Source organism: Papaver somniferum, chromosome 5 (genome assembly GCF_003573695.1).
Source record: "Papaver somniferum cultivar HN1 chromosome 5, ASM357369v1, whole genome shotgun sequence".
Classification (NCBI taxonomy): Eukaryota; Viridiplantae; Streptophyta; class Magnoliopsida; order Ranunculales; family Papaveraceae; genus Papaver; species Papaver somniferum.
Window position 1 is genome coordinate 154,867,119 of NC_039362.1, and position 14,419 is coordinate 154,881,537.

At 35.8% G+C, this 14,419-nt stretch overlaps 1 protein-coding gene across 2 annotated transcripts; it reads right to left on the reverse strand.

The window, feature by feature from the left end:
- Nucleotides 1-5,269: 5,269 nt before the first annotated feature.
- Nucleotides 5,270-8,833, reverse strand: LOC113283285 (probable plastid-lipid-associated protein 4, chloroplastic). 2 transcript variants are annotated; one of them, XM_026532492.1, is made up of 6 exons: nt 8,378-8,829; nt 8,155-8,268; nt 7,467-7,562; nt 6,720-6,794; nt 6,442-6,509; nt 5,270-5,642 (listed from the first exon to the last, which is right to left on the reverse strand). In XM_026532492.1, exons 1-6 carry the CDS (start codon nt 8,705-8,707, stop codon nt 5,570-5,572), a joined length of 756 nt encoding a protein of 251 aa, XP_026388277.1. In that variant the 5' UTR covers nt 8,708-8,829; the 3' UTR covers nt 5,270-5,569. The 2 variants fall into 2 exon arrangements, with proteins under 2 accessions (XP_026388277.1, XP_026388278.1); XM_026532493.1 differs by lacking the exons at nt 5,270-5,642; nt 6,442-6,509; nt 6,720-6,794 and adding an exon at nt 6,818-7,393 and having other exon boundaries at nt 8,378-8,833.
- Nucleotides 8,834-14,419: the final 5,586 nt, after the last annotated feature.

Sequence of the window (14,419 nt, forward strand, 5' to 3'; positions counted from 1 at the left end):
CCTATCCTAATGGACTGAGATACCGGTCTGACTAATATCAACACACTGGCATATACAAGGGTACCAGTGGTCGATAATCCTAACTCTAGGTCAACACAACTGGCATATACAAGGGTTCCAGTGGTCGAATTTATTGAATTTATTCCAGTTGGTCTGATGGTCTGGTCTTTTTTTCTTTTTTTTTCTTTGTATCTCAATCACTTTAATTCACCCTAGCATTGGTAACAACTTGAATCGTGAGCCCCACCTAATCACTTAGAGAAACATAGTTTAAAAACAAAACAAAATAAAAACAGAAGTGAAAAGGACTCAACGAGATATGGTGAAACTATCATGTTATTTCTAACACCTGAGCTCTGTGCTTTTATGAATAGACTCTTTAGATGTTGCCATCTAGTCAGATTGGTTCCTCAACTCTTACAACCAAAATGCTTCCATCCACTTAGATTGGTTAGTGCCATCATTAATAGGGATAAATTTCTAGGCTCTGGAGTTTAATTGTGCAACTAAAAAGTTTCTCCTATACCCTCAAACTTAAATCTAACATTGTCCCCAATGTTCTAAAGATCAAATTAAAAGCATGAACAAGGAGAAACTGTTACCATTTGAAGCAAAAGAGATAAGGAAAGATATTACCGTGTTGCATGAGAATGGTTTACCTCCCAAGAAGTGCTAAGTTTAATGTCTTCAGCCAGACTAAAAAAGGGTTAGTCACCTTATAAAATCATAAAGTAATAGCCGAAATATCGGTGGGTCATCAAAACCAAATAGAGCCATCACAAGTAAAAGGAATCTGCAACATGCCAAGAAAATGAACCAATAAAGCACACCCTTGTCTAGTTTCCTGTTTAAGACAACTACATCTAGTTGTGGTTCAGGTTCAGGATCTATAACTGGGTCCAAATAAAATATTTTCATAGGTTGCGTTTCCTCATAGGTTAGATCCAAATGTTCAGGTTCTAGAGTCTGGAAAAACTCAAATAAAAACTTAGAAGCACATAATAATAACCTGAATAATTGAGGATCCTCTAAGTCAATCAGATTTGACTTACACAGCTGACCACAATGAGAGTGGTGATCTTCCTTAAACAAGTATGTCAACCCTAATCTCCTAAAATAATTAGGTTTAGTCTCAAAACTTAATATTTGACACATTTGAAAATCAAACACTCCCACATTTGGAAGAAAAATATTTGGTGGGAAAACAAAGTCAATCTAGGTATCATAGCCTGGGTAAACCACATCAACCAGAGGATGGGTTTCTAATAACTGAAATTTCTTGTGGACATCACTAGGTTCAGGAAAACGTGTATGAAGATAATCTTGTAAAATGGTTGAGGCACATATGTCAAGTCCCAAGTGAGGGACCTTTCTAAGAGTTAAATCACATGGAGAATGATAATCACCCCCAAACTTAGAGTTTTCAGTGTCTCTAGAAAGACTAGTCACAACTTCCCTAATTTCAAGGTCATCTAATTCATGAAAATGGTCAATTGATTCTTCTAAGTCGGGTACATCCTCACTCATCTCGACGAGTTCATTTTCTTTTTCTAAGTCTATTGTTTCTAAATCGCTAGACTCAAAATATACTCGTTCCTCTAAACCATTATTAGCTTCGTAATCAAAAAGAAATACTACATCGTCTAAAACGGGGGTATCTCTAGTAAAATCCTCGTCCTTTTGAATAGGTGAATAATTATTAAAATTATTTGGATTTGGATTTGAACTAGAAATAATATTATTATTAAGCTCAGTTGGAGTAGCAAATTGCTGATCACTATGCCTATTTATTTCAATTTCTTCATCAACACTATCCTCATCATACTCATTATAATAACATGAAAATGGTTGAACCTCATATGAACAACAAGTAGTGTTACCAATTATATCCTCGTCATCTTGATTATGCAAATAATTATCCTCATTTTCAAGGGTATTATTGGAGACACTGTATTGAAAATTAAGATTATTTCGAGCAATTCTTTCGTTCGTCTCAGCTATCAGCTTGAGGGATTCCTCTATAGAAAGTTTTCTTTCATCATAAACTAAGTTATTCATCTCAGCTATTCTACGTGTCGACTCTTCTAATTTCCTGAGAGACTCTTCTAAAGGAGAAATATAAGAATTTTTCTCATATGACCGGTGCGTATGTGGATTGTAATTGGGCTCACCATGGTATGGACCATAATCTTCAAAAGGATGATGTTCCCAACCACTATTCACACTATGGTTAAAGTAGTAACGTCCATTTTGAAACTCAGTCGGATATTCGTTGTATTGGCTATTGTAATACCAGTTCGACATTCAACTGCAGGGGTGTGAGTTGTCACACAAAATAAAACCCACTGACAGGGGATTCGTGGGTGGATAGAGTCTTACCTCCCGTACCAGACGGGCGATGAACCGTTGAAGTCGACTCAGGCCACCGACTCCAATGTCAGTGTACGAACCCGAGGGGGCGAGACAGTATCGTAACTGTCGTCCTTCCCTGCAAACAGTTTATATTTAATTTTTAACCATTCCTTAGGGTTTCAAAGTAATAATAATGTCCAGTCCAAAAATAAAAATGTCCAAAAAGGAAAAGAAAAATTACAAAAATAAAATCCTATTTACAGTTTCTAAAAATAAACAAAATAACTATATACAAAATCTTCTTCTTCACTCCTTTCAGATTCCTCTTTTCTTTCCTTCTTTGGCGATGCTTTCCTTTTATAGCACTTTTTCTTTCCTATTCACTCCAAATCTGAAAAGAATCGAAAAATACCAAAACGCGTAAAAAGGAACAAAAAAGAATAATAAAAATAAAAATAAACCTAAAACAAATCTAAATACAAATCCGCGTCGGCGGCGCCAAAAATTGATGTAATTTTGAAAGTGATAAGTAGAGGTTCGTTCAACTCGGACTTGTGTAGACTCGATTCTAGACTTAAATATTAACCCTAATAAATATATACAAAAAGATGATATCAATATCGGAGAAACTGGGACTTAGAATTCCACCAAACCTCATATCATGTGGTTCAACAATCAATTCTTAGACAATTATAGCTCTAGTTTATTGACTCTAATTCTTTTCCAGGGTAGATTTTAAAAAGATTAACTGTAAATCACTAGCATGATGCATCAAAAGCACTTAGACCAAGCATACATCATCATACGACTTCACAACTAATTAAGAAAAATCATAAAACGATTAAATTAATGCAAAAAGTCATAAAAATAATTAAATATAATTACCACACGCATGAAATATGGCTTTCTCCGTCATCCCAGTGATGGGGCTTAGCTCCTCATATCAAAAACAGGTTCAAAATAATAAATAATGGCTCAAAAGATGGTTTTATTGAAGAGAATATATAAAACAGCAGATCTGCAACGGTGTATAGATGTTACAGAAGTCACCGTTACAGTTGGTGTTGCAATACTGAAGATATACGCTACTAATCAATTGTTACAGGATCAGAAATTTAAGACCTTAGAATACGACTCTCCTGCACAACTTAATGTTCTTCAGCTGTTAAACAACGACACTGTTCTGCGACTGTTTCTCGTGCGTCAATGTTCTTCGCGTTCTTCCTCTTCAGCAGCAGCAGCAGCAGAAACAGAGTTTGATAAAACTCTGATTTCTTCTTCTCTGGCTCTCCTCAGGTCCCCAAACTCTCGACACCCCTTCTATATGACCCAAACAATCTATTTATATCAAAAATACCGACTAAATTTCTCCCAAATCTTCCAAAATATCTTTCCTTCTCTTCACGGCCAAGTTGCGGCAATTTCTTGTTTTAGAATTTCTACGCGTTTCTGAATTTTCTTTTTTATTTTAAACTCTTCCTTAGATAGATACAAATCTTTGGGAAGGTTTACAGCACTTTAATCTCTCTAAAATTCCCTAAAACAGGTCACACACGTGACTTTCCATATTTTCTGTTGTGATAAAAATCCGTCGATTGAGCCCAGTCTAATCGATTTCAACACCCATATCAGACTCCTAGACCCATAAGGAGTCTATCCTATGAAAATCAGAGGTTTAATCGACCTCAAACTCCTCCAAATCAGGAACCCTAAAATCTGTTCTTCACTGCACCTACTTTCCCGCCAAAACTTGGTTTTTGAAATGTTGAAGATGGTTGCCCCTTATCCAGGGTAGGGGTGCGATTAGCAGCTGCCTGGAAATGAGATACCCCTTAGTAATTAGGTTATCCCTTATCCAAAGTGAGAGTCCGAATAGAAAATGTCCTCCGGGTGCTTTCCGACAACTTTTCGAGCCAATTTTTTCCAAAAATGTTTCTTGGCCAAAAATACCTACAAATAAATAAAACACCATAATAAGTACAAAAATGAGCCCTAACAATATATAGAATCGAGACAAATCGGACACAAAAATGTGTCTATCAAAGCACTTGAGTTTCTTGAAAAATTATTTGAACTTGAACGTGTAGGCACGACAAACACTCCTGATATCTCTGGTGTGATTATTTTTCTTGTTTCTTCTGCAATAAGTTCAGACAAAGAAGCTTCCACAGTTGGAAGAGGTGATCGATGAAGGATAGATGCCCTAACAAACTCAAACTCATCACGTAAAGCCATTAGAAGTTGAACTAAACGTGTTTCCTCTCTATATTTCTGCCACAGTTCCAAATCTACAGTCCATTTTGGTTCCATAAGTGCTAATTGATTCCAGACTGTAGACATCTCAGAATGAAAAACAGAAACAGTCTGATCATGTGGTTGCTTCATAGATCTAATATCTTGTTCAAGTTTATATCTTTGAGCAAAGTTGACTTGAGTGTACCTTTTTGAAAGAAAACCCCATGCATCTTTGGCTACCTCAAAACTGGTGAGTTGCATGCTTATAAAAGGAATAACCGTGTTTCCAATCCAAGTGAGAATCCTGTTATTGTTAATCTCCCATTCTTGTTTTGGATCCTTTGTTTGTACTTCTTTTCCTTTGTCATTAGAATTGCTTGTTGTAGGGGCTTTTTCTGTACCATCGACATATTTCCACATACTCTTTCCTTTAAGAAAACTCCTCATGAGGAATGACCAGTGATTGTAGTTTGTTCCATCAAACAGAACAATGATAGGTTGAAAATATTCTCTTGACATGATTACTATGTTTCTGAATGTAGGGTTTATACTTTGAACTAGGTTACGATCAAAAGGCAAAGACTAATATTTTCTCTGGATTGTATTGCAGCGGAAAACTGATTGTTGGATCTTTCCTAGCTCTGATACCATGTTAAACATGAGCATAGAGATTCTACAGTTGTTATGAGATTAACTCGATGTATTCATTGATAGGCAAAAGTGCCTGCTTCATACAAACTTACAGAACTTGATAAGGCAAGAATTAGATACACCTAACGATATCTAGGATAAATACAGAAGGAAATATATATGTAGTTACAACCGTATAACAAACAATAATGCCAAGATTGTATAATATCTTGACCATATCTTAACACTAACGGTTTCGATATTACAACAAATTGCACAAGAAGATGCTTCGAGAAAAACCTGGACGTCAAATTCTTTACTCTATAAAGAGAGCTTAGTTATGCTTTGTCGATCATACAGGCACTCTATAAGATGGATCTATCATTCTCAGAATGAACAAGTTTCCTTTGTCACCTCTTGAAACTCTGCATTAAGAAAAACTTTTGTTATAACAATTGCCAATCAAGGTATGTTTTAGTAACAGTTCTTCTGTGCAAAGCATTATCATGCAATAGTAAGTTGTCAGGCCTCTAAAACTTCTTTCTCAAATATTTAACATTCTATAATCATCTTGCATAACTCCTCATTCAGGTCCCTTCTAAGGTTTCATCTAAATCCCTCTACTTCTTCATTTCCGGAGCCTCGGCTACTACTACTACTACGTCCCGGTTCATAAATTTGGGAAAGGGGTTTTAAGGGAATCCATATAAACCCAACAGCTTGTCAGGTAATCTGGGTCGACATTTTAAAAAAGAAGTAATAGTGGGACAAATACTGCTTCAATTGTTTACAAACTTTGGGTGGTTTTAAAATATGAATTTGGGATTGCAAGGACACACTGCAACAGGTAGGTCAAACCAAGCATATGCCACATGCATCTATACTATTATCTTAAAGTAATCCAACAATTTGTCATCAACTGGCCATGCAACAATAGATATTAATGACATAAATGCTTGCGGCGTATTTCTGGCTTCATTTCAATTATAATCATCTAGAGTGTGCTTGACAGCTTGGACTCTATATTTCTATGGAGGTTTACCCATGCAGATTCTAACCCAACAGTAAACACATTATTAGAAGGAAAAAAAAAAACATGTTTCCTCACAAGTTCTACGAGTCATCTAAGATGCACCTAGAACCTTTTTAGTGTGCGTACAATAAGATAGTTTAGTGCTACATGGTATTATCAGGATTATTATCAAATTTGTGACTTTCACTAACCTTAACTCTTCATCCAAGTATGTTATTTCCAATTCACCACGAGCTCTTCCGGGTGCTTTAACAGGTATCTGTATGCCACAAGAGAAACCATACATTTCGATTGTGACGAGCAAAACAGTTAAAACAAATTTATGAATGAAGTAAGAATTTTGCACTAATCTTTACTAGATTCCTAGTACATTCATACAGTAAAAACCTTGAAGTTGATACAACCACAAGATTCACTGTTGGAGAGGATGCGAACATTTGGCATATGCAAACAGCAATGAGTAGCTTACCAAACCCAGTATTTTGAATTGATCGAATTGAACAGCTACTTTTCTCGAATTCAGAGGGGTCAAGTCTGCTGTCACCTGCAGAAGAATAAATAAGAACACTTCTAACAAAAAACTTATACCAGCATCTCCAGTGATCTGGAGCCAACCATATGCCACGCAATATCAAAGAAAATCTATTATGAATTATCTATATGTCTATGGAACAGTTATAGCAAGCGACACTGTTGAGTTGGCAACATAACATGCTCTCCGTGCACCATGATACAAAGTCATCTAAATGATCCCAGCATATCCATTTTATTACTAAGAATGAATGAAGTAGAATATCATGAGATCTAAGTAAGAAATCCAAAATCACACAAGTCACCATAAGGATAAGTAAGTCATCTAATAGCCATTTATCCATCTCACAAATTGATATGCTGGAGTTTTACTCAGCAAGTTCCTAATAGTATCTGTACCGAACAGATGTTGAACAAGAAATCATCGGAAGTCCCAGTCCACTAAAATTACAGCTTGGTGGAGTTCCCTTTTAAACACACATGTACAAAAGAAGTTTTGGCAAAGAGTACATATGACATGAGAATACAACTATAATTTTGTCAAACAGTAACCTCGTAAGCATAGTTTACTTCATTTTTGCTGGTTCTAACTTCGATTGTCAGAGACTGAGACTGCAATGAACAGAAAGTCACAGACATAGTATCCAGCGGCCAACATAAGGTGAGCATTGAAAGGAAGAGAAACCTGATTGAAGAATGGCCAAGATTCCATATTCTGGGCCCTCAGTATATCAGCATTAATTGCCTGGAAATTCGCTCTTGATCTTAGCAACTTGGGTCTCTGTCAAATAAATTATCAAAATTATAGTAGCTACATTCCATATCATAGCATGAATAGATGGAATCCAAATGTAACATTTTTATCTTTTCTTTAAAACAAAACAATATAAGTGAAAAAGAATGCGAAGAGATAAAGAACTTCATAGTTGAAGTGTATCAGACATAAAGAAATTGAAAGCAGGAGATCCACATCATTCAATATAATACAAATCGTCTTTGCTTTCCTTGCAGGTGCATTGAGTACCATATGATAGAAGAACAAAAGATAGACAGTCTTCTACATTTCCTATCTTTCTATGCAGTGAGCAAAGCTTTGCTTTCGCTGTATTTAATGGACCAATCAATTAGGCAAAACCCAGTGCACACTAAAAGGCTAACGAACTGGCCAGATACGAGCACAATCGATTAGGCAAGAACCAGTGCTCCTAAATTTCTTAATACAAGCACAAGGTTTGAAGCATGCAACTCAAGGAAGTGCCCAGACAATCTGATTTAGGAGTAATCACCCAAGAAAAATTAAGGAAAATTTGACCTTCTAATTAGCTTTAGTGGTTTTCTGTTGATCTGGCAAAAGAAATACTTGGGGGATATACCTGAGTTTGGAGAATTGATGCGGAAGTTGTATAAATAAGTTCCCATTTTCCATTCAGTAAATCAGATTTCAGTGGTTCTTTTACCGAATTCACTTTTTCTAGCTCGCGAGCAATCTAATTAATCAAAACAAACGCGGAAAACGATAGAAATAGAGTTAAAAGATATGATAAAAAAAGAATCAAATTTCACATTTCATTTATGTGGTCTAGCTCTCATCAGTACCTTATCAATTCGCTCTTGGTCTTCAGGAGTAGCTTCAGCTCCTCGGTCAAGCGGAGCAATAGCTTCAAGAAGTTCTTCCTTGATTGTTTTACTATCTTTCCCACTTTTCATGAAAGAAGGAAAGAAAGAAACTCTAGTTCTCCATTTTTGCTCAGAGAATGTAGTGGTGGTTACCGAAAGACTTCTTTTGTTGTTCAAATTATTATTACAAGAAGATGGGAAATGAAGAGTTGAAGTGGGAGGGAGTGACTGAAATACGTGATTACTGCTGGAGGAAGAAGGTTGTATGCTTGTTTGGACAGAAAGAGTTAAAGAAGCAGATGAAGCCATGGGAAAAAAGTTTTTAAGTTAAGAATAATAAGGAGCCACAGGCAAAACATATAGACAAACCAGACATAGATTTTGTGGCTTTTAGATGGTTCACGATAGTAGTTAGTTTCGTCCTCGCACTTTCCTCTACGTGATTAAAATGTCTAGTAGTAATATCTCTTCGTCTTCGAGAGAAAAACAAAATGAAATCCAAACCAGGTTTGGAGTTAAAGGATATGGGCCCCGACTGTTTTTCACGGTCAAGGAAAAGTTGATACTTCAACGCTTTGGGTAAAATTGAAAACGTGAAAATATCATTTTTTCTGAAATGAATGGAGTATTAAGATTATGGAAGTGAGAGTTCCCATTTTGTGGGCAATTTTTTCCATAATTGCTAAGAGCAATGGCTATGAAGTGCATGATTGCTAAAATCTGGTATCAATATTAGTAGGGCTAGTACCATTTCAGTGATCCAATCGCCGAGATCGCTTCTAAACTTTTTGTCTTATACCAAATGGTACCAGCCCCGTTAATGCTGGTACCAGCTTTTAGCAATCGTGGTGAAGCGAGGGTTCTCATTCAATATGAATGAGTCTCACTAGATTTGATCAAATTAGGTGCTATTATGGAGGGAGAATACTCATTCATTCTTCAATATTTATTCATACGCTCATTGAATCAAAGAAGTGGGCGACAGTGGACGCTAAGCGGCTGACTTTCAACCACTTGTAAAAAAACACCTTGACTCACAAACATAGGACCCACCTCTTCCCATTGATAATCCCAATGCTAGAGGGTTTTACCCTCATTCGTCCGATCCCCTCACGGGATTTTCCATGGTGGTTTTGGGTGTCAACCTAGAATCACTCTTGAGCAGCTGAAGATCTGCCTCTCAAGCATTTTTTTTTAGCTTTTTTATTTACTTAAAACTCTAAAAAACGGGTCCCATACTAGTTTTATTAATAAAAAAAATCCTAAATATATCTAAAACGGTTAAAGATAAGCCACCCAAGTAAAATAACAATAATCTTAAGCGCCTGATGATCAGCCTCTTATTATATTTTCTCCTCCTTCCGTAGCAAAAAACACTCTTTCACCCAGTATCTCACTGGGATTTGGTAGTGAATGAGTGCAAAGAACACTTATTTAATTGTCGTTGCTCTCATAGTATCTCTAGTAGAGGGTAAAAAAATCTTTCTTAAAACCCTAACAAATGGAGATTTAAGAATGACCTTCACGTAGAATATTTTTGACCAACTATTGGAGATGCTTTAATAGGCGTACTGGGAAGGATATCGGAAAGTGTTTTTGCCAAGGGATGATGCAGCTAGTGTGAAATATATGTTTGCATGGTCTCATCATCGTAACATTGTTCCCCTTCTCTAACTCGTCCAGACAAACTGCACAAATTTTTCCTGGTGGGTCCATGTTCTTTCTCGTGGATGTAAAAAAATAACCATGAATGATTTTTCTTTCCTTTTCGTCGTATTCTATTTCTCTAATTTATTGTTTCTACTATTTCTGATTTCTATGGTTTTTTTTTTTGATGTAAAGATGTAATTCTACGATTCATCTTTTTTCATTAACTTTTATAAATTTATTGGACGATTATTTGCAAGAGCAGTGGAAAAATGATGGAAAGATTTACGAATATAACCCAGACAATTCGCCTGAGAAAGTTATGTCGGTGAGTCTCAGTTCTTTCTTGTGGATGTGATAAAATAACCATGAATGTCTTTTCTTCATATATTATTATTTCAATTTATCGTTTCTACTATTTCTGATTTCTCTGATTTTGTTTATGATGTAAAGACGTATTTCTATAATTCATCTTTTTATGAACTTATTGGACGATTATTTGCATGAGCACTGAAAAATGATGGAAACACTTATGAATATAACCCAGACGGTTCTCCTGAGAAGGTTGTGTCGGCGAGTCTCTGTTTTTTCTTGTAGATGTGATAAGATAACCATGAATGGTTTTTCATTTCTTTTCTTTGATAGATTTATTTGCTTTGTATACTATTTCTCTAATTTATTTTTTCTACTACTTCTAATTTCTCTGGTTTGTTTTTGATGTAAAGACGTATTTCTATGATTCATCTTTTTTCATTAACTTTTATAAACTTGCAAACCACTATTTGCTGGAGCAGTGGAAAAATAATGGAAAGACTTATGAATATAACCCAGAAAATTTATGGCGGTGAGTCTCCGTTGTTTCTTGTGGATGTGATAAAATATGATGAATGTTTTTTTCTTTTTTTTTTTTCTTTTCTATTCTTTGATAGATTTCTTTTCTCCGTATATTGTTTCTCTAATTTATTGTTTCTACTACTATTGAGTTCACTGGTTTTGTTTTTGATGTAAAGATGTATTTCTATGATTCATCTTTTTTCATTAACTTTTATGAACTTATTGGACGATTATTTGCAGGGACGGTGGAAAAATGATGGAAAGACTTATGAATATACCTCAGACAGTTCTTCCGAGAAGGTTATCTCGGTAAGTTTATGTTATTTCTTGTGGATGTGATAAAATCATCATGAATGGTTTTTCTTTTCTTTGATAGATTTATTTTTTTCGTATACTATTTCTCTAATTTATTGTTTCTACTACTTCTGATTTCTCTGGTTTTGTTTTTGATGTAAAATATGTATATATGTGGTTCATCCCGTAAGAATATGATGATGAAGAAGATGTTGTTGTTTTTTTTTTTTTTGGTATCCGGAAGAAGATGTTTACGAATATGAATATACCCCAGACAGTATTCAGAGAAGGTCACTACATTATTATTTCTGAGATATTTTTTTTGTTTGTTTTTATGTATTTCTATAATTTTTGGGTTTTCTTAGTTATGACTTTTTTTTTTAATCAACCGGTATAGTTCCATTAGTTTTTCCTGAAAAGGAGAGGGTACCCAAATATACCTCAAGCTAAAACTTTTCCTACCTATAAGTTCTTTCTCCGAAAGTGATTGTCTATGGACTGAGTCGAGACAATACAACTAATCAGTTCACACTTCGTGTGATCGTCTGTGGATACGAGATTGAGACAATAAAACAACGAAGTATGTTACTTGATAAAAAGGTTCGGACTTAACCAAACATAATAGGATTCACTTATCAGGTAAATAGAAATTAACGTTTGTGTAATTTACTTTAATTATAATAAAACAATTATAATGCGGAAATATAAAGTAAATGACACAACAAGATTTTGTTAACGAGGAAACCGCAAATGCAGAAAAACCTCGGGACCTTGTCCAGAATTGAATACTCTCAGGATTAAGCCGCTACACAAAATTACACCAACTTCGTATAGTTGAGACCAAGCAACTAAACATATACTTCACCTAGTTCCGTCTGTATTATCACGCCTCCAACTTATAAATAAGTCACGTACTTGGAACAATTCCTTTGGTTCGTATTCCAAACAGTAAAGGAACAACAAATCTGTTTGGTATCAACTCTCTTCAACCAAGTGATATGAGTCGGACAAAGGCTCTTCTGTTTATCTTAACATAAACTCCTTCGTCGGGTCCTTAAATCTATCTTATGTTCAATTACCGAAGTAATCGTTTAAGATTAAGCCAACAACACTCTTAATCCAAAGAATTGTGTTGATGCTGATCTACTCAATTAATCGATCCAATATATCACAAGGATAAACCGATTATTAATTGGATCCTCTTTTACCGAAACAAGTATTGTGCACACCAAAGATTATGAACCCACAAATCAGAAATCTTCAATATCTTCTTCGTCTTCATATCTTATTGGATCTTCAATAATAACCTGCACACAATCACTTGAATCTCTTGTGATCAATCACGCACAGAACGGAGTTTGTTAACAATGGATTATCATAAGATCGTCTTTAGAACTAACAACAGTCTAAATATCCCTGTCGAAACTCTGAACTAGTTTGAGTGAATCTTATATCAGAAGAGAAGATTCTCATGCATAAACAAACTAGGTGCAATCATATTTCAACCACCGTTAGTCAATCAAATCAATCGAAAACAAAAGATAAACCGCAATTATCTAGTTTCCCACCAACGGTACATGCTAGAGCTTCTCAATCCCAAAGAAGACTTTAAACTGAGCGGCCGTAAGAGATTTCACCTAATTAGGTTACTCTCCTCTCCAAACAGGCGGCTACACCAGTAACAATAACAAAGAGGAAGTCTGTTGTTACGAAGGATTAGTTTGCTAGAAAGGCAAACTTCAAGTATTTATAAACAAGGAAGTTTGGACACCAAGGAATTTCCAAAACCGAAAATATTCTCAAGATATTCATTAAAGCACAAATTAGGTTTCCATAATTCCTGGAAATGCTCTGTCCAAAAATAATGATCGAAATCTCTCGGAAAATCTAATTAGTAAATGCACATTACTAATTCTTATATTTCCCTACAAAATGAAATTAATAACCTTTGTTAAAAGATTCTTAACTTACTTATGTTTCGATCCTGGGATTCTCTTCCCTTAGCTATTAAGGAATAACTTTGAACAACTAAAGAAATAAACATTCACAGCACGTGTTCAAAGTATGTCGACATCCTTACTTTATAAGTTCTCTTTCACATTTACAACCTTGAAACCGATTTTCCACACCTCCAAACAAGTTTAGAATTGGTTCATCTGACTTTCAAGAACTATGCGATTGATCAAAAAAACATTCAATCACAATCATGGGTTTAACGGTTCTACCAAAACAAGTTTCGATTCTACCTCCATGTGAGTATTGTGCATAGTCACACTAGCTTTCCAAAATTCGGTTGACTAGGTACTAGGATCGGTTCCCTACATATATATGTGTTTATGGGTGAAAACTATTTCTGCTGGTTTTGGTAATTTTGGGTGTGCGGGGATGAGAAATGAATCTAAACCCTAAAAAAATGCACTGCACGGGAGTGCTTTCTGATTCGAGAGATCAATCTATACAATTCTTGCCTAAACCAAGAAATGGTCGTTCCAGACTTGCCTCGGTCACAAAGTGAAGGAGATGGGGTTGATCTTAGGGAGGGAAGCGAAGAAGGTATTGAGATTGTGAAGGTGTTGGTTGTTTATGACTTGTATCAGAAAGATGAATTGGCTTGCAAATAATGTAAGCTATCAGTTCTGGGCATTTTCTGGATACTGATAACAACACTTGGTTTTCTGTGTTTTCCCCGTTTGTGACATACTTGATGTCTCGAATGAGTGGATCATGGGACCCACCGCAAGAAGTAGCATACGGTGCTAAGTTAAATAACTAAGTTATTTAAGAAATCGATATTCATGAAATATCGTGTATGCTCGATGCATGTAATGCATCGAAAACAATCAATATGTATGAAGCATCGATGTTTTAAAGCTTAACCGAATAAGTCGCGAATTAAGCGTCTTAAAATAATATCATGTACAACCATCTTCGAATGATCATATGGAGGCTGCATGGGCGAGTCATCCCCTGACCGATCACTCCCTGTGGAAGAGTGGCAGACGGTGATCATCGAGGTGTTTCATTGGTTGTCTAGTCTTTAAACTAGGCTGTCCGACCAAGCTGTCAAAGTTGGACGGACGAGATGGTTTACGACACATATTTGTGACCGTTGATGGAATTTTAGGATTTTTAAGAGGTGCGCAAGCATCACTCTTTGGCTTGACCGAATTCAAGCATGGACACTATTTTTGGTGGGACCGACCGGGCATGCGTGTAGACGGCCTGCCGGTGTCATTTCCATACCGC